The sequence below is a fragment of the Festucalex cinctus genome, chromosome 16 (genome assembly GCF_051991245.1).
Source record: "Festucalex cinctus isolate MCC-2025b chromosome 16, RoL_Fcin_1.0, whole genome shotgun sequence".
In the NCBI taxonomy this organism is placed as follows: domain Eukaryota; kingdom Metazoa; phylum Chordata; class Actinopteri; order Syngnathiformes; family Syngnathidae; genus Festucalex; species Festucalex cinctus.
Window position 1 is genome coordinate 7451778 of NC_135426.1, and position 24618 is coordinate 7476395.

Here is a 24618-nt window from a genome sequence, read left to right on the forward strand (position 1 = left end):
ATTTGTGCCAGGCGCAGGTCAGGTTTATGGTCAATTTTGATTCATGCACAGTAATTTGTTTCAGATGTGTTTGCTTTTAGAGTCCTCTGTAAATAAAATTGAGTTTGTGTTGGCCCTATAGGGAGTCTTACTTACAGGGTGTCCCAAAAGTCACAATATTTTTTTCCTTTTTATATTTCGTTTGTGGTATCCTTCAGACAGATGTGAGGTCGTCAGCATTTGACAGCTCACACTTTGTTGTTTTTGACATTGGGAGCACAATTGCAAAACTGCCGCCCAGCAACTTTTTCTGCTCCAACGCATAGTTACATATACAAGGAAAATGCTTACCAAGTGGCTATTCTGTAATTCGTGAGCCACCAGCAAAGAAAATGAAATGCTTATCTACTGATCTCGGCGACCTTTGGGACACCCTGTATGGAGTGCAAAAATAATAAATCGATGTCAAGGCCTTTTCCCAAAATCGAGAGCAGGAAAGGTCAACTCGACGGCTGACCTATGAGGGTGAACACTCGCAACTTAGCACCATTACTGTGAAAATATTGTTTCAATAAAAACATTGTTTTGGTAATATCAGCATTTACCACTAGATGGCAGGCATGGCTTAGTTGCACTTAGATTGGGTCTTATACGAACCTATACTACAATGTTTTATTTTTTATTTTTTTATGCAAATTTGGAATGACATGCAGGACAAAAATAGTAGCTCAATACACAAATAATAAAATTTTGTATGAGTGGATTTTTGTGGGGAAAAAAAAAAACGCACAAAATAATTTTTTGCACTTCATGTTGGCTTTCTGTTCAGAAATTTTTTCCTTGAATGGTGATTTTTATGCAAGAGCTCACATGCACATATTTTGACCATATTTCAAATTCTTGCCACACATCTGGTTAGTAAGTATGTGGTCCTATGTGACTCTCCAGTAGCACAGTTTTAAAATTGTGGTTCCTTACATTATTTAAGTTGCGCATGCCTGAACTAGAGTAGTATGGACAAAAAAAAGAGAGACGTATACAGTGTTCCCTCGCTATAACGTGGTTCACTTTTTTACAGTCTTGCTGTTTCGTGGATTTATTTGAGTGCAATTTTGTGTGCATTTTTTTTTTTATAGTAATGTTTGTATTTTATAAAATTTATGAAGGTTTGAACACTGAGAATGTTTAAAGAAGAGAGAAATGTGAGAAAATGTAAATGCTTCAATGAGAAAAGTGTATAAACTGTGTCGTGAGTAGTAGGGATGTCACGATAGGGGCAGCATCGCGATATTGTGATATTAAAACTGCCACAATATCGTCGTCGTCACCCTCTAGTGGCTAGTTTATTAGTGCAATTTAATTTTCATTAGGGATGTTTTGGCATTCTATGTTTAAAATCTATGCTAATTGTCAAATGAAGGGGAATCTAATTTGCTTGTGAAGCGATCAATGTGTGCTTGCATTAGCAAGTAAGAGCCTCAGTATTGTTATTAGCTCATTCACTGCCAGCCATTTTAGAAAATTTCAAAATTTTCAATACCTGCGCGATATTACGTTCAATAATTATATATAAACCGAATCTACCAAATAACAGAATAGACTCCCTACTTTTTGCCTCGTCCTGTTCTTTTATAATTGACATTAGAAAAATGTAGGTTTGCCAAAATACAGCCATTTCTCCCATGGACTCTGAAACTGTGTTTATTTCGTATAAAATGGGGCAATGATGTCATCTACCGGTGGTTGGGCATCAGTAAAGTTGTTTCCAAGTTTGACATTTACAGTGGAGCATAATCAGATTCTCCCCCATTTATTCTCGCTCTAAAAAATACAATTGACAATTGGTACTTGTCAAAGGAATTGAATGAGTTAGAGATTGTAGGTGGTTTATATGCATTGCTGTTATTGTGCTTTTTTAGTATGAGCTTTTTTTTATTTTTTATTTTTTTTAGTTTTGTAAAAATCCCCAGTGAGTAGGGATGTTGGCGATACAAAAAAGGTCACAATATTGTGAAAAAATTAGCTCATACAAAAAAAAATATATATATATATATTGTGCTTTTGTACAATACATCAATGAAAAATATTATTAAAATATAAAAATTATTCATAAAAAACTAATACTTGCTAATGCAAGCACACATTGAGTTCCTACACATATTGACTCGGTTCACAAGCAAATTACGTTCGTCTTCCTCTATTAGTGTGGATTTTAAACATAGAAGGGCGAAAACATGCCTTGTAAAAATTAAACTGCACTAAAAAACTAGCCACCGGTGCTAGAGTTGCACGAGTGGAAACCAAGCTGGCTTTTTTTAACAGATGTGCTGCTTTTAATATCGTGACGACGACGACAATATATTGTGGGAGTTTTAATATCACGATATTGCAGTTACTGTTAAAGCCATAAAGCCAGTTCTGAGGTCTCCGGTTCGAGTCCAGGCTCGGACCTTCCTGGGTGGAGTTTGCATGTTCTCCCCGTGCCCGCGTGGGTCTTCTCCGGGTACTCCGGTCTCCTCCCACATTCCAAAGACATGCATGGCAGGTTAATTGGGCGCTCCGAATTGTCCCTAGGTGTGCGTGTGAGTGTGGATGGTTGTTCGTCTCTGTGTGCCCTGCGATTGGTTGGCAACCAGTCCAGGGTGTCCCCCGCCTACTGCCCAGAGCCAGCTGAGATAGGCGCCAGCAGCCCCCGCGACCCTTGTGAGGAATAAGCGGTCAAGAAAATGGATGGATGGATGGATGGATGGATGGATGTTAAAGCCATAGTGGTGAGGGGTTTTAGAGCCTTAAAACATTCATAATAAATGTAAAACAAAGCTAACTTCTAGGCAGATTTCATTCATTGCGGGCATTTATTTGGAACCTAAACCCAGCGGAAAACGAGGGAACACTGTATTAGCCTCGTCGGTTCAACCTCAAGTGGCTGGTTTAATCCACGAGACCCCCGAGGAGCCTAATTCTGTGTGCGAGGGGCCACAAAGGCATTTTGTCATGTTTATTTCCTGCTTTTTATTGCCAGTGTGTGTTTAACTTTGTAAACATCCACCAGCAGAGTGACGAGCGGCCTGTACGCAAGCGTGCACATTCTCGGGCAGCCGTGATGATAAATCAACAGGGACTGGTATGAAAGTGTTGTGAGATTTGTTAGTGCGGTGCGGGCAGGAGGGGTAAGCGGGGTCCTAAATTTACCCCCGGTGGTCGGAAGTTTGCAAACACATGCGGGGGCTGGCTTTCTCGTTTGCTTTGCTCCGCGTGTCGCTGACACCTCGCCTCGCCTCGGGAGGCTTTTTCCTATAAAAGTCCGACATTTTTCCACTCCTAATTTGCACGCGTGCGTGTCAGTCACTCTTGCCGACCGTATCGAAAAGACCGCAAAGGAATCCCACCTGCTGCTTGAGCTCATGAACTAGGCCGTCCTTCTCCCTCTTCAGGGCCGCCACCTCTTCTTGGGTTTTCTTCTTCTTGGATGAGGAGAGCTCCAGCAGGGCGATGTTGGCGTCCTTCTCGCTGATGGCAGCCAGCAGCGCCTCTTGTCTGCAAACACAAACACTCCGGTTAAGAATGGCTCTCGGGGTCATAGCAACGGTGGTTTATGGTGAAGTAAGCAGTCCGTATAATAGAAGGAACTTGTTGAAGGGGGTCAGCCAAACGGGACTTGACCAACGTTTGATCCTAAGATTGAAATGGACAAAGTCAGGGATGATTTCTGTGGGCCAAACTTGGCCAAATTTTTGCATTAAGGCGTTCAAAACATATATGTTCCTTAAAGTGAGACACAAGACGACATAAATAGGTGAAATGTTTCGTAGCGTTAACTGTTAACTCATAGAAATAACTTCATAGAAATAATCCCCTTCGCTCCCGCCGGCTGTTTTACTGGATTTTGACTGATTTTGTGTTCTATAGGTCGCTTGCACATCGTAATGCATCATGGGAGTTTTTCCTTCGGGCGCCATATTGGGTGTCCGCCGGTTCACAAGGTACACTCGCGAGTTACACGGTAGAGCTTATCAACCTGATGTAATTTTCGCAGTATTTTCACGATTTACCGGAAGATCAAAAACAACGATACAGGCAGAAGGTGTCTCTGTGTGGCGGGATTGATCCTAATTACGTCCTGACCAAGGGTGATTTTTTTTTGACGGAGAAAGCTTGCTGGCCAAATGTGACTTCTCTGGACATCTTTCCCTACCTCGTGTTGACAACATGCTCCATAACGCCAACAAATCCCCGGAGGCTTACAATTATTTTGTAAGCGGGTGGATACAGAGTGTAAACTTTAACATCGCATCAGAAGAAACGGTTGCTGTTGCACGTAAGTAAACCACATGGTGTTGGTAATTCTGCACACAAAAATGTTGATTTGTTCTCAGGCTTCCTGTTATCATTGTGTTTACATGCACAGCTGGGTTTACCTGATGTGGTTTTTCTAATCATTTTATAACAGGCAAATATGTCAGAGCGTATAAGAATAAACAGTAACTGCACAGCCTCCCCGTGGCTTAATTAAATTTAATGCTACCCTTTCACTAGTTACATGTTACTTAATCAACGTATTCTAAATGGTTAAGGTTAACCACCTCTCAGAGGACGTATTTTTAGTTTCAGTTTCCAGTACAATAAAACGTGTTCATGGTAACTACTGAGCATACTGACAGCTTTTCTTATGATCTCACGGTTAAGGAGGCTGTCACAACACCCAATTTCTGTCTGGTGCCAGATGGCAACAATTCCCATCACTTGTCACGACAACACCAATATTATTACCAGGTATGTATGGCTTTACTTTTTGTAGTTTATTTAATTCTATGTTTCATATTTTCATTACAATGTTTGTAATATTTTCAGATTCAGGCACAGATGAGTTTAACTGGACGGGACTTCTGCGACTTTGTGGTGTGGACAAAGTGTGATTGAGCGAGTCCACCCAGATCGCTCGTTTTGGCCAGTTGGAAAAGCCAGAGTTTTTTTTTCCCAAAGTCCCCTCCTTACCTGAACTGCTCGGGAGAGCATTTACTAGATCAGCAGTGGACTTCCAGTGTTCCTGCTCAGCCGCTGTCACCTACCACTTGCTCATGTACTTCAAAGATGCGGAATAAAGTAGTTTTTTGTGCTGCAGCAGATTGTAAAATCAAATGATATCACTTGAAGTGTGCCAATCTAGACTGCCAAAAGGACAGTGGTTTTGTGACAAGTGTGAAACAAGGATTATTGGGAAAACTGTAACACAGTACTGGTACTTGTCTTTCATTAAACAAATTTAAAAGAGAGCAACTTTTTCCTCTGTACATAGTATAATGAAAGTCATTGCGTACCCCATCAACATTACATCATACCGTCATCAGGATGGTAGGCACCTGTGCTAAAATAAATACATTAATTAACAGTTCAATTTTTAACCCTGAAATTACTACATCTAATCATTATTCACTTCATTTTTTGTGCTTTTAGAAATAATAGAGATTTATTCCATTACTTTAAGAGGGACCATATTGCACATTGAGTCAAATCCTGTCATTTGTATTATGTATAGCTTGGTAAACAAACCCAACAATAGAATTTGTATAAACGCTGCCTTTATTAGCGCCAAACAAACAGTCGCATGTTGTCCTCCTCCAATGCTTTGATGCTCGCCTTCGTTTCCATCATGTCATTGGCAATCAAGTCGGTGTGGCATGAGATCCCTAAAGAAAAAAATAAATTAAAAAATCACACAAAAATACGGTACCAGTAATAGGTTTAATATAGTAAAGTAGTATAGTTTTTTTGTCAGTGTAAAAGAAATGTACACATTTTGTTGCATTTTTTAATGTATGAACATTGCTACAGGCAAATACTTATTTCTATAAACACTAAAATATAAGGTGCGTGTACACACACAAACAAACCCATACATTCACTCCTGCATACAATATATCATGTAATGAATTCTGAGTGGCATACCAGAGTCAATGATGTCAGCAGTACTTGAGGGTACAGGTTACTGGAGCCATCTGGCTGCATAACTGCAACAATCTCTGCCACTTCGAGTCGTCTTTTCTTTGCTTGTCTCTCCTGTGCACGTTCATATCTTGGCACCGACTGGGCTGAGACATAGATGTTGTAACTTGGGACCCAACTTTAATGTTGGAGCCCAGTCGGGATGATTGGACAGAAAAACGGGCGCAGGGCGACCTGTTAAAATAAACAAATATATAAACAAATAAAATATGGAAAGACTGGTTATTTTACCGCAGTAGGGTGGCCGTGAATAAGTTCTTAAGCATGATGTGTAGGCTACCGGGGGTCTGTTTACTTGCATCACCCCCGGGGGTCTGTTTTCTTGCATCAGCCCCTTCTGTCTCTTTTTTTCCAAGTTTACATATTGCCACCAAAAAACATGTTATCGGCATTAAAAGCCCAAGACTAATCAATCCAATTTCAGCAGTAAACACTTTGCACTGGCACTACTTGGGTGAAAATGTTCGATGTTAGCTTTCGGCTAACGTCCGCTAGCCAGCTTGTACTACCGAACTTGCTTGCTCATGAATCCAAAACATAAGCAACTTGCCCATATATGGGCGGTCGAAACGTTATTAATCCTCATGCATTAAATAAAGGTAAACAAGCTTACCGCTCACAAAGTGATCGCTGCACACACGAGCCCAAAGTAACGACTTCCCTCCGGAGTCCGCACTCCTCTGTCTCCAGGCCCTGGTTCCTAATTATTTTCGGAATTCGGAAAAAAGACCGACCATTTTCCCCCTTGGCTTTGTTCGAACAGCCAACGATGCAGCAACAATGTACCATTTTAAACGCAGAAAACAAACGTGATAGATACGTGTTAGACCGAATCGCTACGTAAATGGAGGCCACCCAGCATGGCGACTACGAGAAATCCGAGGCGGAAGTGACGACATGTGCAAGCGACCTATTGCTATAAAAACACGGAACCTACCAAAAGAAAGATTAAAGTCTCTTCTGTCATCAGGGAAAAAAGTATATTTTTATCTGTTTTCGTTTTGCAGCAATGAGAATTTGAATATAGCTAAGTTTCTTCTGAGCAATTGAGCTTTTTTTTCTCGACATGGCCCTGGTCTCCTTTGCTCTGCTGCTACCTGCTGGCCGTTTGTGTAATAACTACCCATTTCTTCAACCGTTCTTTGCAGATGAGAAGCTGCATCAAAGCCTTCTGTATACTCTAGCATTAAAAAACAAAACAAAACATAAAAAACGTATAAATACGTCTTTGGCAGACTTAAAACATTTAAAATAGAACGTATTTATACGTTTTTGGGAGCAAATGAGTTAATGGCCATTTAATTGGCTCAAAACATGCAAAACATGCGCTGTCAACAAGCGAAGCAAACAAAGCTTCGGTTTGGTGATGACAGGGCCCGTTTTAACGGTTTCCTTTTTCTTTGTTCCCCGCAACATATAAATCATACAGATTTGCATGTATGAAGACAAAAGCCTCAAAACACAGACGTGCAATTATGCGTATCCGCCCACAACTCCCCCTTTGCTGCAAAGTCATGTGTCGACAGTATTTCTTCCATTTTTTATTTTTTTTGTGTTCAATTTGGAACACGCGCTCGTGCGTCGCCGCGGCAGCGATGGAATGTGGCGATGAGAGCGTCTAAATGAAGACAGATTACACGTTTCGCCTGGGTGAGGGCCCACGGATTCTTCGGTCAACCTCGCTGACCACACTGTCAGTGTCCCATCATGCATCTGTGCTGCGGCGCTCATTAGTCAAGACAGGAGCTGGACGCGCTTAAGCCACGATTGATGGGTCAATCCTCCTGATGATTAGTTTGCTTTCCGTTTATGAAATGATCAACAGTGAATGTATGGGAATGGCTCTTAAATTTGTGTGTACAGTAAAACCTTGCAACCCTAATGTAAATTCCCCCCAAAAAAGTTGATGCAGACTAAAAAGTTTATAATTGCCTATGTGAATAGTTTCAACTGTAAATAAACTGTTCGTGTATGTACATATTTGTGCTGGGTATATTATTATTTTTTTAAATCTGGATTAATCTCACTCCAATTCTGGAGTTAATCCAGATTAATATGCTCATTTTAATTTTGACGATATGAGATTAAAGTCAATTACATTTTTTTTGACTGCCCAACAGCGCATATATATATATATATATATATATATATGTATATATATATATATAGACTTTTTTTCCTTCGTCTTTTTCACCTTCGCTGAACTTCCATCACTCTATCGCTCGCCCTCACCGCTTGTAAAGGAATCAAGAGGCATTCTTTCCGTCGTTTGGCGGCGGTGCCCCGTGATGTCATCGCAGCGGCGACAAGGCAGATAGTAAGCAGACGCGCACCAACGCACCAGGCACCTGACCTCCGCCCCTATGCGCGCGCGCAAGCCCTTCTCTCTTTCCTAAAACCACTTCAAGCCCCTCGCCGTATCGGCGGGGGGACGGCTAATGGTGACTTGTTATATCCCCAAACGTTTGCGCGCACGCGAGGGGCGGCTTCCAGCGTGAGCTGCCTTATCTCCTCTGGTGCCGTCACACGACAGCAACGGCGAGTGCGAGTACGAGCCTGTAATCAAGTGAGAGTTCAATGTCTGTAGTTATGATAGCGTTCCTCCCCGTGGGTTACTTTACATTTGCGCGAGTCCATGCGGTGTGACATTGGCCAGTCTCTGTAAGACAAACACAAGGCTCTGTTAAAAATAATCCCCTCTCTCCCGCGCTCTCTATGACTATATAACTCGGCGCTGTAAAGCAGCACTCCATTGTTTTTCTATGACATGTTTGCTCCGGCTGCGCCACTTGTAAGAAGCCGCGGTTTACACTCTAAAAAGCCCCTGAAGGAATTGTTGTGTTACAAGCTCATTTTCGCAACGGGAGGTTTACATCCATATGGCCATGTGGAGATACTGCATAAGCACCGATGTGGAATGAGAATGTCTGTTTCGTAGTATGTATAAACCAGTGATTACCAACCACTGTGCTGTGAGAGGTTACATGTGCGCCGCGGAAAATTATCCAGTTTCATTAAAAGGCCCTATAAAGTGAAAATAAATGTCTTCGAAATTTGACACTCCAGAGAAGCATGTTGTAAACAACCCTGCCAAATTTGAGTGGTTCCGAAAAATCCCCAAGTATATAAAAGGACTTCAAATGGTGAAGAAAAGCTGTTTGCTGAATGTGCTGAAATCTGCCAATCAATTTCCATTACAGCAACATGCAAAATGGATCCTACTTTGTCTATCATCTTTCTTATGCTGGGACAACGAGGCACTCTAAAGTGGCCATGCCTGTGTGAAGACCATGTCCGCACTTTCTCTCGCTTTTCTGCCTCTTCATGACGTACACACACTCATTTCCTCACGCATACTATCTGAAGCATTTTTGCGTTTTTGGGTTGGTAACCTTAGCTAGCTGGCTAAATGTATGTTGATAACCGCTGATGCAAATGAGGGTGATCATTCTTACTGTCTGTAAATAGTGAGAAGGGGCGACTCGTATCAAACTTCCAAGTGCATTGCGAGGCAGCGTGGTAGCCACAAAAAAATAATAATAATATGAGGAAAACTGAAATGTAAATAAATAAATTTCATATCACAAATATTAAGTACTTAATAGTTCTCAATCTGTGCAAAATTTTAGCAATTATCTTTAAAAATGTTTAGAAACACTTTTCTGAATTGACTTTACAGGGTCCCAAAATGATTATTTACAATATTCGCATTTTATGTAAATATTGTTCATCCAAAACCAAGTGATAGGCAGAAAAATTAAATAGCAGCTTTATATTCAATTAAACAGGCCAAGAGTTCACACTGAGCACAGAAATTGAGACCAGATGATCATTATTATTTTGGACTATTTGTGTTTAGTGGTGTGTTGTGAGATTTTTCAGATATAAAAATATATGACTTGGCTCAATAATGGACAAGAAATACCGCTATAAAAGAATACAATTTAATTAAATCCAAACAGTTTTACCACTTTTTGAAACAAATGCAAAAAAAAAAAGAAAAAAAAAGACAATTTTTTGATATAGCTGTCGTATTAAAATGTCCACCTAATATTTTCATGTGTATTTTTAGATCTACCCTTTTCCCTGGAAGCACCGTTGCCTGGCTCGGCATCCTGTTTTTCTTGAAAATGAGCTTTATTGAGATGTCTACTAAGCTGTAACCGATCAGCCCAGTAGGACACGAAACAATAACAGCGAATCCTCAGCAGACTTTCACTTTTGGGGTCTCAAAAGTCCCTCACTTCAATAAAAACAACCTTGACGGCGAGCGGCGGGATGCGTCGGCGAAGAAAGCCCGCGCAGCTGTGTGAGTTGAAGGATGCGACCACCTGTACGCGAGCTGAGGTCAGAGCAGCGGTGGCGGCAGCTGGGGGGGAAAAAAAAAAGAAAGCTTTGCTCGTCAGGAGGAGCGTCACTTTCTTTGACGGGAAGCCTGATGAGTTTGCAAGAGCACGGGCGAGGTGCACAGGTGAGGCGCATGACCGGTGAGGTGTGCGCTTTTCATACCACAGCTAATAAAACACAACTTTAGAAGTAAAGTAAGCGCAGTGTGCTTTCAGCGGGAGAGGAGAAATACGCAAGTTGGAACAGAAGAAAAAAAAGAAGCGAGGGTAATGATATGCAGGACCCACAGCTGGCCGCCAAGCACAAATCCATACACACACCTGAGCCACCATCTTAATTAATCCCTAATTCATTCCAGGCATAATTAATGTCTCTAAATGTAAATACAGAGGATATAAAAAGTCTACACACCCCTGTTCAAATGCCAGGTTTTTGTGATGTAAAAAAAAAAAAAAAAGAGATATAACCTGTACAACTCACTTGAAAATAATTTGCAAAAAAAAACAAAACAAACCTACTCAGATAATGTGGTTGCAAATACGTGAACACCCTCCTATAACTTCATCTGTTTTAGTAGGCTTTTCCTGACATTATTGTAGTCCGCAAAGAGCGTTCACAGAATCAGACGAAATAAAATAAATAAAAAATAATACACATTTGTATTTTAAGTTTGAAGTCGGTGCGGGGGGTCGTGGGGGGATGGGGGCTGGGGACCGGTGGGGCGCTGTGGGGGCCCGCCGGGCCTCGTTCTGCGGCCTTGGGCTCGGGGGTGTGGGCCGGGGCTGGGGCGGGGGTGTTCCGGGCGTCTGGGTCGGCTCGCCGTCCGCTCGGGTGGCTTGGGGGTGGCCTTGGTGCTGCCGCGGCCTGGGGATTCCGGGGGGGGGCGGTGCTCGCTTTGCTGGACCGCGGTTGACGGCTTCTTTCTTTGGTGGTGGTCCTTATGCATGCCAGATCCGTCGCACCAGCATCTACTGAAACTCAAACAGAAGTTGCCTCTCCCTCCCACAGCCCCTTGAATCAGTGGGTGCTGGTGTCTGTGGATCTCACTTTGCTTTATCTATCCTTCCCTCCTTCCTCTCTTTAGTTTTTCCTCTGGTCACTTGAGATCTCAATTTATTGGAAGTTTGAAGTTTCTGGGGTTGGCATAAGACTCTGGTTTTGTAACCACGCAGGAGGGGTTTGGTTGGTGCTGGATTTCACTTTGATGGATTGGATGTACTGGCTTCTATGGATCTCACTCTGCCTCATCGATCCTTCCCTCCTTCCTCTCTTTAGTTTTTCCTCTGGTCTCTTGAGATCTCGCTAATTTGCTGGAATTTAGAGGCTTCCGGGGTTGCCGTAAGACTTTGATTTTGTTACCATGGGGAAGGCAGGAAGTGTTTGGTCGGTGCTGGATTTCACTTTGATTTATCTTTCTTTTCTCTTTATTTTTTCTGACCTTTCTCTGGTCTCCTGACCATTTGAACCTCACGACTGGCAAGATTCTGAAGTACCTGGTTAAGGCGAAGGGTAATGGGATTTTTATAAGGTTTTAGGTGAATTAATGAGTATAAATTTATACGTTTTTGCACGCACACGCACACACGCAAACGCACTTACACATACACCCAAAAAAAAAAAAAAAAAAAAAAAAAAAAAGCGCAATGATGATAACACGTTGAATCGGTAAGACTACCGAATGAACAATTCTGAGCTCTTTTTAAGAAAAAAAAAAAAAGTTATAGTTCCTTCTATTAGTTGAAAAAAAAATCTGAATACAAACAGGCAGGCTACTGTTTGCTGCATGAAAATGTATTTCCAGTGTTTTCAAATACACAACATCCATAATTTTAATTTTAATATTTAATTTTAAAATAATAGACCCTATAAATAATTGATTAGTTGATTCTCTGTAGCCAACCTTATTCATTATTCTAATCACTTTTTTTTCCCCCTGTAATTTAAAAGGGATTTAGCCCATTATAGCAATAAAAAGTTAATATTTGGTCTATAATTAATTTGATACTTTCATTATTTTTCACGTACAATTAGTACCTTTAAAAACACATTTTGCAACTTGCTGTTGACTTGAAAATGACATCACAAGGGCTCAGGTAACCAATCACAGCTCACCTGTTTTCAAGGTTTGGTCATGTGACATTCACAAGCTGAGATGTGAATGGTTACCTGAGCCCTTGTGATATCATTTTCAGTCAACAGCAAGTTGCTAAATGTGTTTTTAAAGGTACTAATTGTCCGTGAAAAATACTGAAAATATCAAATTTATTATAGGCAAAATATTAATGTTTGACTGCCACAAATGGCTAAATAAGTAAAGTATCTCTTTAATAATTCAATGATTTATCTTGGTCTTATTTTTCAACATCAGAAAAACCTGTCAGTTGAACCGGGGTGTGTAGACTTTTCATGTCTATTACATACCCGGCAAATCTATAACCCGGGTTACACTCCGAAAGAACAAACCCACATGACACGTCAGAGCGAGTCTCGTGAGACATTCGTCCGTTTGGCCATGTGTGCGGCATCAAAGCCAAGGCAGTCAATAAAATGGGTTGGGGGGGGCCTGTAAGAAAACATTTACTGCTTCTCTCGCTCACTCTTTTTAAAGCGCTTAATGCCGTTATCGGGAAAACTGATCAACTCCTACCGCAGCTGTGTGTTAAAAAATCCTTTAAATTCCCAATGGAGGTCCGTTTTAAAAGACGGCCGAGGGGATCGTTTTACATCAAAAAAAAAAAAAAAAAAATGTGGAATGTCTGGAATTATCGTTATGAATGCCTCGCAGGTTAATATTTACCCGGCAGATGCGTCTACATGTGTTATTAAAAGCTCAAGATGTGCATGAGAAGCGCCCACATATTAATATGGGTGGGGGATACTGGACACTCATAGACGACTTGAGAGACCATTAAAGACAATTGCAAAAGGTGAGTGAGTGGAATTAAAAGCGTGCGAGTGTAAGAAGGAAAAAAGCTCCCTCAAAGAGCTGTTTTACATCACAGGGGCTTAAAGAAAGATGCCGAGGAGGCGCGCGCGCACACACACGCACATACAACACTGACAGGGAAGGGAATAAACTGCCTGGAGGATTTGGAGGGAAAACAAATCAAAGAGACTTGAAGAGGGGGGAGAGACGGCGAGACGGGGAAGCGGCGCAGCAGGGAAGCGGGGGGTCGAGAGACAATGCCGGCGCGTCGCGGAGAGAGAGAGCGAGACGAGAGACGAGAGGAGGGCAGGTGGGACCGCTGCATGACAGAATGAGGATCTGATCTTGACACATTTTCCCCTATTTTCATCTCATTTTCCGCCCCGCCCCTCTCTCGCTTTGCTCACAATTCCGTCTCCCTCTCGCACACTCGCAGACACACTGTGTGACTAATAGGAAAGGTGTAAAACGCATTACCGAGGGTCCGCAGGAGTTTGAACATCTGATGGGACCACACATGTGCAAACGCACACACGTGAACGGCTTGAGGAACAAAGCGGGAGCACCTCACCATCGGGTGGGAAAAAAAAATAAAGAAAAAAAATATGAACAAAGTGGCACAATATGTAACAATCTGTCAACTAAGTTTGTGTTGAATGATTAGTAGCTCTTTTAAATTAGGAAAAAAAAATGGCCTTTATTATTGTAAGCATTATGAGACAACAAGTCATAACTACAGATGTGCGATACCACTTTTTCCCTAGGCCAATACCAGCACTGTGGAGTCATAATAGACACCGATAACAAGTACCGATAACAGTAGTACTTTTAATACATAAAATCTCCCCCCAAGAAACAATGATAGATCAGTTTTTTAAAGCAAGTCCTATATGTCCCAATATTAGGGACGTAACGATAAGTGCGATATGGTGATATTTTGATATTGAAACTGCCACAATATCATCGTCGTCATGGTCACAATATTTAAATACAACACATCTGTTAAAAAATTCAGGTTGATTTCCATTTGTGCAGTTCTAGCACCCTCTGGTGGCTAGTTTTTTAGTGCAACTTGATTTTCACTAGAGATGTTTTGGCCCTTCTATGTTAAAAATCTACACTAATTGTCAGATGAAGGGGAAAATATTATGCATGTGAAGCAAGTCAATATGTGAGGAATTCAATGTGTGCGTGCATTAACAACATAACATAATTATAATAAAATAATAATAATAATAAAACATAATAACATAACATTGCTGTTACGTACAAAAGCACAATATTGTGCGTTTTTTTTTTTAGTATGAGCTTTTTTTTTTTTTTTTTTTTACAGTATTGTGACCTTTTTCAAATATCGCCAACCTCTCCACAATATTGTGATAGTTATCGTATTGTGAGCTTCATATCGTTATAATATCGTATCGTGATGTTTGGATATCGTTACATCCCTACCCAATATCAAATTTTCCCTTGAAAATACATTAAATTAATGGCCATTTTCCATTCATCTACCAGTAATTTCTACATCCTAATCATTAAACGACCACAAGAGGGTATCAGTTGCTCACGTGAGTACCGATACCTAGGAATAAGGCTGGGTATCAGCCCGATATTGATACCTAGTATCGATACTCGTCCATCCCTACTGATTACATATTTATTAAATTAATCGGCTAATTGGTTCTCGCAAAATATGCCAAAAATTGGCAGAATATAATTGCCTTATTGAAAAAATAATATAAGTCGGGCCCTAATTATTACCTCTGTGTGAATAATTGTCTTGCTTGGCCCGGCCCACCCTTTTAAAGAAACACACACTCAAAGTCAGAGATATTATAGTGTGGAACAACACATACATGTTTTGTTTATTAATATGACTGCCAAAGACGTTTAATAACTATTAATAAAATTATGATGAATGGAATGCGATCTTTCATTTAGTACCCACTAGGGATGTAACGATATCCAAACATAACAATACGATATTATCATGATATGAAGGTTACGATACGATAATTATCACGATATTGTGGGGGCGTTGGCGATAAAAAAAAGAGAGCTCATAATAAAAAAACGCTCAATATTGTGCTCTTTTACATAACAGGAATGCATATAAACCACCTACAATCTCAAATATTGAGGCACTTACTTGCTAATGCAAGCACACATTTGATAGCTTCACAAGTAAATTAGGTTCCCCTTCATCTGACAATTAGTATAGATGATAAACATAGAAGGCCATAAAAACCCTAATGAAAATTAAATTACACTAATAAACTAGCCACTAGAGGGTGCTAGAACTGCACAAATGGAAATCAACCTGACTTTTTTAACAGATGTGTTCCTTTTAAATATTGTGAACATGACGACGATGATATTGTGGCAGTTTTAATATCACAATATCGCGATATTGCCCTTATCGTGACATCCCTAGTACCCACATTGCACATGTAGTAAAGGCAAACAATATTCTTATTGCCTTGAAAGATGAGTTAAAATGCTCGAAATCGGCTGGCACTGTGTTTTGTTTTTTGTTTTTTGATATTGTGGCAGTCTAGGAGTTAAGGCAAAGTCAATTTTGATGCAATAACTCAATTTTGACATGTTTTATCACTTTCTTTAAATCCTATGAATGATGCATGAAAAATACAGCTACGGTACATGCAAAAGTGTCAGATCAGGATCCAAACTAGGATCCCTTGGCCTGGGTGGAGGTCTCGCCACTCCATTTTCCCCCGTCTCTTCCAAGAGAAAGATACACAAATCATCAAAAAGTGCCGAAAAAAGCAAGAAAGACGAGCAAAGCACACGCGAGAAGGGGGAAGGCGCCCCGCTTTGAGCTTGTAAGACCGAGTGTTCAAACCCGCGCGGCCCCTTTCAGTCGCGCTAAGCTCCCCGACAAGCCCGCGCGCACAACACACAACAAAACACACACGCACAGACTCCTTTTGGCACTCGGCTATAATCTCATTGCTGTCTGAGGGGATCAAAGCGCTTGTCTTGCTGCCATAATACGTACATACATGCATGCATATGTGCGTGTGTCTTCCAAGCAGTCACGCTGTCTTGTCTGTTTATGCGCACCACTCTGGCCGCCAGTCTTATTTACATGGGCCACACGCTTTGCCACATTGTTAGCATAACTTGTGTATTGTGTGTGTTACGCATGGAGTCGAGTCGTTTGCAAAGATGGCACAAATCCAGCTGCTAACACACAAAAATATGTAAAAAAGAATAGCATAGCGGGAAACATGCGAGTCCATGGTTGTACAGGGAGTCCTCGAGTTAAGGCACACTCCACCTAAGGCGTTTGCACTTCACAATGGTTATACCTGGTCCGCCATTTTGACCCGGTCTGCCATTTTGGCTCCTGGTCTGCCATATAACCCGCAGTGTTTCCCCCTTGTCTGCTATTTAGCCCCTAGCTAGTGCTAGCGCTTGTGCACTTGTGGGAGTATCTTTGGCGTTTTTGCCCTCTTTTTTTTTTTCCACATCATGGCCCCAAAGAAGTAACCTTGCTCTCGCAAGGCGAATTCTAGCGGTGTTTGTGAGTTAACAAACTCCGGAGACTACATCTTGTACCGCTCCCGTTGACTTCCATTCGTGGTTCGGACCAATCACAGAGCGACCTTGTGTTTGGGGGCGGGACATACAACTGTGACGAAAGAAGCCAGCGCCGACGCCGGGGCTAACAAACAAACCCAACATGGACGAATGGACGCTGCAATTAATTCTGTTCTCGCAGAATTACTTACCTTTTCCTTGTTGAATGTTGAACAGCGAGAAGCGCTTCGTGCATTTCTAGCTGGTAAGATGTTCGTGCTTTTTCCCCCTTCGACAAGAACGAAGACGAAATTTTCACCCGTGGCCGTGATTGGTTAAAACAAACGTGTAGAATGCCGCATCATCCAATCAGCTCAAATTATTGCACAGAATGTTCCGCCTTTCCCGAGCAAATTACCGCGCAGAGGTACCAGATGGATATTGCGGAGAACTCCCAGGAGTGAAGCGCAATATCAATCTGGCTATTGCCAGGTTAACAAAGAAGAAGAAAGCTACGTTTTCTATCAATGTTGGTCCAGCCAAAAGAAAAGCAGTTACCATGGAAACGAAGCTAAACATCATAAAAAGATCGCAGGAAGGAGAGACACCGACAAACATCAGCAAAGGCTTCAGTCGGACAGTTGTACATAGCATCGTATTTTTGTATTGTAATGTATTTTAGATTTTTTTAATTCAAATTCTTTTGATGTAAATATTGACTTTAATGGGGAAATTCGACTTGTGTCAAAATTCGGGTTACATCGCTGGCTTAGGAACGTTACGTAATATTTAAAAAGAGGTTAAATAAGATAATTTTACAAAAATATGTCACTCAGGTATAAATGTAAATACATTTGTATGTCCATGTGCTGTAAGTGTACGTTTCTGTGTATGTTATGTGTGTGTGATCTGGGAATTTGTTGTGTTGAATATGTGATGTAATGTGCACATTAGGACAGGCGTGTTTTTACATGTATGTTGTTGTATAGGAACAATTTGTTAGTATATACATATGATAGAAATAATAGGGAGTACTAGATAAGGGAGACTAGATAAGCATGTGTACGTCTTTCCTACTCCTTGAACAAGTAAATTATGGAATTTATTGTTGACAAATTTTACTTTCTTCCTTTCCTATTTTATTTTAACATGTGTATTTAGTAACACTTGTAATGTGTTTATGTTTATATGTTCAAAACCAATAAACCAAACCAAAGTGGAGGACTCCCTGTATATGATGAACAGCAAAAACACATGCGCACGGTATTGATTTCTCATGGCACGTGGTGACACGTAGCGACGGTGCCCTCGGAAATACAGCCAGGTGATAACGACATATGCAGGCGGTCACACAAGAGGTGGACAGAGAGAAGCTCCGGAATGCGGGAGGGAGGCATGAGAAGCGCGCGGGGGCGGACTGAAGGAAAGGCTCGGGGAGTGATGGAGAGGAGGGACGCGATGAGACGGAGGACAGTGCGCAGTGAGAGGAAGCGGCGGAGGAGAGATAAATTACATTTACAGCATTAGCCTTGAGGCATCAACATTGACGAGGAGTGTGAGTGGGAAAACGGGGCAAACTTTACCAGGGTTGGACTGCAAACTGTTACCCGCATCTACAGTTCTAAGTTGACATCAGAATTTGTGAACTATTGTTATTTCGTGTTTTTTTTAGGCTGATGCAAAAAAATTTGGTGGAATAAAAAGCGAATGGAGCCTATCCCAGCTGGCTTTGGGCAGTAGGCGCGGTACTTAGGCCTTGAGCTTGCATGTTTGACTTATTAAAAAAAACTTACCAAAAAAAAAATCCTATGTACTTCCCTAAAATGTTTTTTTTTCCTTGTTTTTGTTATGACTCAGGCAGCTAAGCTATTGGGCAAACATCTGCCGGTGCATGTATATTACGAGCACTGTATTTATTGCCCCAAAATCATTTCAATGGTGGCAGAGATTTTTTTTCAATCCAACATTGTTGCAGTCTAATTGGGAAAAAAGTATGTATTTAAAAATAGCACTGAGCCTATTGCTGAAAACAACTTCATTATCACATTTTATTTGCCAGCGACAGCATACAAGAACATTTTGCCTAACCACTAACAACAACCCTGGAAGCCACGCTGCCAAAAAAATCATCAAGTGCGCCGTTGTTTCATTTCTTGAACGCTCTCCACGGTGATAAATCGTCTTTTTTAACATTACAATCTCTATAACACCCTTGCAAATAAACAGAAATTGACGTCTCGCTGCTTTTATGCCTCAGAACATTTGCCTCGGCAAACAATTTCTGACATTAGCGCTCGTAAAAATGTTCGGCGCGCCTTTTCTTTATAACGAGGAAAACAATGACCTATAAATTAAAATCCCGTGCACGGGCTGTAAAACCTCATTGCACGCGTGAAACATCATGAAGTGCTTATATGTTGAATATATAGAGTTGAAGTGTGATGGATGACCAGAAAGAAGTGGGGAGACGGCGATGGGGGTAATATCATTTGGAGCGCGCGCTTTTGTTGGCCGGACTAAGTTATCGTTGGACAGCCGTCTTTCTCCTCTTTGCTTTTGCTCGTTTTCCGACTGCCAAGAAACACTTTAATGCTCATTTTCTTTCACTTTACGATCCCCACAGCCCGCACTATCCTTCCCACTTCCCCTTCGATAGCCATCGTTACAACTTCGATCCCCTTCGCTTGCTGATGACTTCTTGGACGAGTACAGTTTGGGAGAAAAGTGAGACACAATGTCACAGATGCACTGCCTGTGTGTGCGTGTGCGCGCGCTAATATATTCTAAGGCTGTCCCAGAACCCGTTGAAAGCTCTGGTGATCATATATCATGTCTTACAGAAACATTAAAACTTTACACCAGTGTTAAATCGGGCAACAAATCAGACATCCAACCTCAAAGAGTTATGGCCACCTGTGCACGCACGTACATTTTCATGCGCATTAACACGCACACACGGCGTCATGTTGTTCGCGTTAGAGGAAGCCAGTGGTGTCATGCACATCATCTAAGTCAACGGAAGACAGCTAAAGAGATGACGTGACTGACAATAAGAAAAAAAAACTACAGTGAAGCAACACATACAGAGAGATAACATAACAATAATCACGCAACTATATTCTTTATCCTCTGCAAAGAGAGAATAATATTACTGCAGCTTACTAAGGATCGCTGCCCATTTCCATGGTTATCCATGATTGTATTATACCGCCCTCAGGTGGCCACGTCGCACACACCAGACAGAGCAGCACACTGTCCATTGAACTGAATTCGTTACATTTTACTTTACATTATTTTAATTATGTCATTACTGTATGTTTATATAGTATTCTAGAATGCTATTTTTGCCATTAAAAACATCGCCAAATTAACACAATTTTTTGTTTTATGACTTTTCCATTCATTCATTTATTCACACCTGTACTGTCAAAGGTTTTGATTGGAAAGCGGCAATATGTACTGTTACTACCATTCCTTTACTTTCACAAACACGTTATTCAATTCGCTGTTAATATTTAATGTGTTTTATTAGCATTTTAGCATGTTCGTCGTAGCCTCTAAATGTGCATTAGAGACGCCATTAGAGGAGAGGTTTGTTTTTAATGTCCGGCGGGAATAAAGAGGCGGACATGATCATGTGACTTTCTGTGACATAAAGAGTGCTTTTTTTCCCCCCCATTTAAAAGTTTCTCAATTTTTATAAATTAGGTGGCCTGCAATGCACACTTCAAGGCAACATGTCCTATTATTTCCCATGATGCCACAGTTCAAATCAATCCCCCGGCGTGTTTAAACAGGCATCACATGGGGTCTTGGAAAGTCTCTCTGGCTTCTGCTTCAAGCTCAAGTATTGTTCCAGTCCGTGTAAATCCTCAGTAGTTTAAGTACATCAAACTGCTGGACTCCTCTTCCATTAATGTTGCATTAAAAGGCAGCCCGGATGGACGTCTGCGTATGCAATCAATCAAATGAAGAGCTCCAAAGCGCTACATGGTTATTGCATAAATCGCCTATTTAAATCTGCGGCTTGAAGTGGCAGAGAGGTGATAAGGGAACGAGGTCAAGATGGGGAAAACTGATGAGGTGTTGTGTGTGCAGAAGAAGCTCTCATTGTGGTTTAACTTATTTGCCCCCAAAGACGTATTTATACGTTTTTTTTGTTTGTTTGTTTTTTTAGATATTTTTTTTATGCTAGAGCATCGAGAAGGCTTTGATGCGGCCTCTTAACTGCAAAGAACAGTTGAAAAAAAAAAAAAAAAGGTAGTTATTACACAAACGGCTAGCAGGTGGCAGCACAGTATAAGAGATCAATGTTGGAAAAAAAAAAAGCTCTGCAATTACTCACAATTCTAAATAGATTTGTGAATAATGATGCAACTTAGCTATATTCTAATGCTAATTGCTGCAAAACGGAAACAGATAGAAGAATTACTTCTTTTTTTTTCCCCTGATGAAAGATGAAACTTTAATCTTTCTTTTGGTAGGTTCCATTTTTTTTTTATAGCAATAGAACACAATATTCTGTGGGCCTTGCAAAATCAGTCAAAATCCAGGAAAACGGCCAGGGGCGAAGGGGGTTGCTGCAGTGAAAATGGGGGCGAGTGAATGAGTTAACGGTGCGCAAAATTCAAATTCTTACTTCATCTCCAGGACCTCCTCTAGGTGCTTCCGCCGCTCGGCCCGCAGGGCAGTCAGGTGACCTTCCTTCTCGGCAAGTGACAGCTGAGTGGATGACAGCTTGGCTTTCATCACCTCCAGCTCCTGTTTCACCTTTTCCATGGCAACCAGCAGGTCCTCCACCTGACACACACACACACACACACATAGACGTACGTTTTTTCCACAGGAATGGTCTGTCAATTATTTTTGGATGTCGTTTACTTTATGACATACAGTACCCTCTCTCTCTGCATGTGCGTGTGCATCTAACAGCTGCATAACACGACGAGACGGATTCAGTCACGATTATACATGCAAAGGATTTGAAACTGTGAAAAGTCAGTGGTTCTTAACCTTGTTGGAGGTACTGAATCCCACTAGTTGCCGATGCGCATTCACCGAAACCGTCTTCATTCATTCAAATGTGATTTTTTATTTTATTTTTTTTAATAAATTCAATACATAGGTATATGATTTCCAGGTGGACAAAATTAATTTAATAATAACAACCACAATAATAATAACCCTGGTGCAGCTGTATATTAATAGCACACTTAACCAATGGCAACAGATACAATGAAAACAGCATAGGCCCTAGAAGTGAACCCTGTGGAACGCCATGTTATATATGTGAATTCATATTGCACTTTCCTTTTTTGCTTGGCATAGCTAGTATGAAGGGATTACAATAATAAAGAAAGTCGACTACTAAATGCACCAAATTCCCTGCAGCCAATGATGGCCAAGTATGATCACGAATCATTAGAGTCGGGTGTGCGTCTTGCCCTCCGCCGAACCCCTGACACTGACCTACCGAACCCCCAGAGTTCAATTGAACCCAGGTTAAGAACCACTGGCCCAAGTTAATATTGTTTTGCCATTCTCCAATTTCCTGTTTCACAGTGGAAAATTGGAAATCAAAAACAATGTCATGCCTGTTTTTCTTCAAAAAGTGGAAAGAACAGTGACGTCACGTTGTTAGTTACCTTTGACCACCTAAAGCCAGTCGAGCTGAGCTCGACATGAGAGAGCTGTGTGCACAGAGAGAAAAGACAGGACACGGAGGCAAATATGGAAAGATGGACGGACGGAAGAAGTGGAGGAAAAGGAAGGAAAACGTGATAGCCAGGAAGTTCAAACAATAAAAAGAAATGAAGGAGGAGAGAGAAAACAGAAATGCTTAAGTGAAGTCATTGAATCCAGCAAAAAGTAGTGAGAGTGCAAGATGAGCTTGAATGACCTCCAACAAGGCCTGATGATGATCTTCATGATGGTTTTTGCCATCGTTAAGACTAACCCAGAATTGACAGAGGAGTTCAAGTGGAAGTCAACTTTCAACATCACTGGTCTAAACATGACATTCTGATTCATATTACATTTGTGGAATATGGGTTGTGTCGCAAAAAACAAACAAAAAACAGCCACATGTCAAGGGGCGGCTATTTTGCCACTTGCTGTCAACTCAAGTTTAAAATTATTGATATGTGCTCTTGTTTTGATTCTGGTTTGTCTCTTACCCAAGCTGATATTGTTATTTTTCATTACCATTGCTGGGATGAGCTGTGATGTCATATTAGTTCATTAACACATTGTTTTAGTAGTTTGTAAACACACTGTGGCCTATTCACTAAAGGTTTGCGTCGCCTTTGCACGGCGCTAACCGGTACAAATGGAGCAATCCGGGAGCGCCTAATTCACTAAACACGCGCAGATGGGGACATCCGTCACTAAGTGCGCTGCCAACCAGATTTCGCACCGGTGTTATTTGCGCGTATGTCAATTAGGTAATTTGCATACATTTGACGCAAAATATGCCCACCACAATGTAAATGAGACTCATTGATATGCAGCGTCTAATTCACTAACGCCAGCGCAAATAGCCACACCGGGTTTGCGTGACGCAAACTCGTTTATGGTCACAACGTTTATGGAAAGCATGTATGAACCTGCCGCAACCTCGATCCCGGGATCATGACAGCAGTGCATGTGGCACGGTGCACGCCCCTTTCTGGCTGATCACAAGGAGAGGCGAGGAGAGGAAAGGAAGCGGAAGAGGGAGAGGGAGTTAGAGAGAGAGAGGGAGAGTGAAGGGGAAATTGTATTTGTTGGGTTTGGACACATAACGTAATCCGGGCTGATCGGCAATGGTGGGGAGGCATTTTACGATAATTTTTAAGTGCCAGATGCATACTGTACGACCACGCCAACCTCTGAAAATATAATTTAAAAAAACGATCGCACCAATAATTTGTACTTTATGAATGAATGACGTTGTTGTCGTCCTCTTTGCTCTGTACAGCTTAATGGCGTTAAATGAGAAAAACGCTGCACCTCTCAGTCCAATCTCGCTTTCTGATAATGTCATCTTTCTCGCAACTGTTGCTATAACAACCATGTTCTTGGTGCAAATCCATGTGTGGTAAATCAGGTGCAAATTTGCTCCAAGCTGTCAGTTTTGTGGGCGTGTTTGCGCCGGTATATGATTAGAGCAATATCCTTAGTAAATAGGTGGGTAACTGGGTGCAGTTGTGGTGCAATATTTCGGTCTAATACCGGACGTAGCGCATTCTTAGTGAATATACTCCACTGTTTTTCAGTATTCATGAAAACCGCTGTTGGTTGCTACAAGTTTGCAGGAAAGTAGCTAAATTTGTTTTCAAAGCTTTTGATATTAATGACATTGGGGGTGGGACTTAATAAGTTCTTCTTCCACTCCTTGTCAAGCTAGGTTTAGTAAAATTTGTCGATATATTGTTGATGTTGACTGTTGCCTGAAATAAATGAACAAAATGGAAAAAAAATAAAAAATGACATCACAGTTGCTCAGGGTTCAGGCAACGAACCAATCAGAGCTCATCTGTTTTCTGAAGCTGCACTGTGATTGGTTGTTACCTGAGCAACCGTGATGTCATCTTCAGTCGAACGCAAGTGGTAAAATGGCCGCCTCCTGTGATGGATAAAAAAAAAAGGCTGGATTTTGCTGCTTAATTCATACTCCACTAACGCAATATTAACCAGAATATCATATTTAGACTAGTGGGGCTGCATAGAACATATTATTGTCAAAAAAAAAGAAAAAAAAAGAAAAAAAAAAGGGGGGGGGTTGACTTCCCCTTTAAGTCAAATCTCTCGCAATGTTGGAAAGGTATCCTGCAAATCTA

The 24618-nt window shown here is 41.2% G+C and overlaps 1 protein-coding gene and 2 long non-coding RNA genes across 24 annotated transcripts in view; 1 reads left to right on the plus strand and 2 right to left on the minus strand.

Moving 5' to 3' along the window:
* LOC144003406 (ELKS/Rab6-interacting/CAST family member 1-like) overlaps nt 1-24618 on the minus strand; it is a 101076-nt gene that overhangs the window by 20078 nt on the left and 56380 nt on the right. For 11 of the 22 annotated variants that reach the window (XR_013278972.1, XM_077499618.1, XM_077499617.1 and 8 more), the window contains 3 exons: nt 22444-22488; nt 21438-21598; nt 3369-3516 (listed from right to left, as the gene is read on the minus strand). Coding sequence is in view for 18 of the 22 variants with exons in the window: in XM_077499618.1 (XP_077355744.1) it covers nt 3369-3516; nt 21438-21598; nt 22444-22488 (354 nt within the window). In the remaining 4 variants the exon portion in view is untranslated. The remainder of the gene's footprint in view (nt 1-3368; nt 3517-21437; nt 21599-22443; nt 22489-24618) is intronic. The other 11 variants (XR_013278975.1, XR_013278974.1, XR_013278973.1 and 8 more) reach the window with 1 other exon arrangement.
* LOC144003781 (uncharacterized) lies at nt 3887-5250 on the plus strand. The gene is made up of 3 exons (XR_013279065.1): nt 3887-4297; nt 4666-4752; nt 4831-5250. It is a non-coding gene; the product is annotated as an uncharacterized LOC144003781 (long non-coding RNA).
* Nucleotides 5542-6933, minus strand: LOC144003780 (uncharacterized). Its single transcript, XR_013279064.1, has 3 exons — nt 6596-6933; nt 5926-6156; nt 5542-5666 (listed from the first exon to the last, which is right to left on the minus strand). It is a non-coding gene; the product is annotated as an uncharacterized LOC144003780 (long non-coding RNA).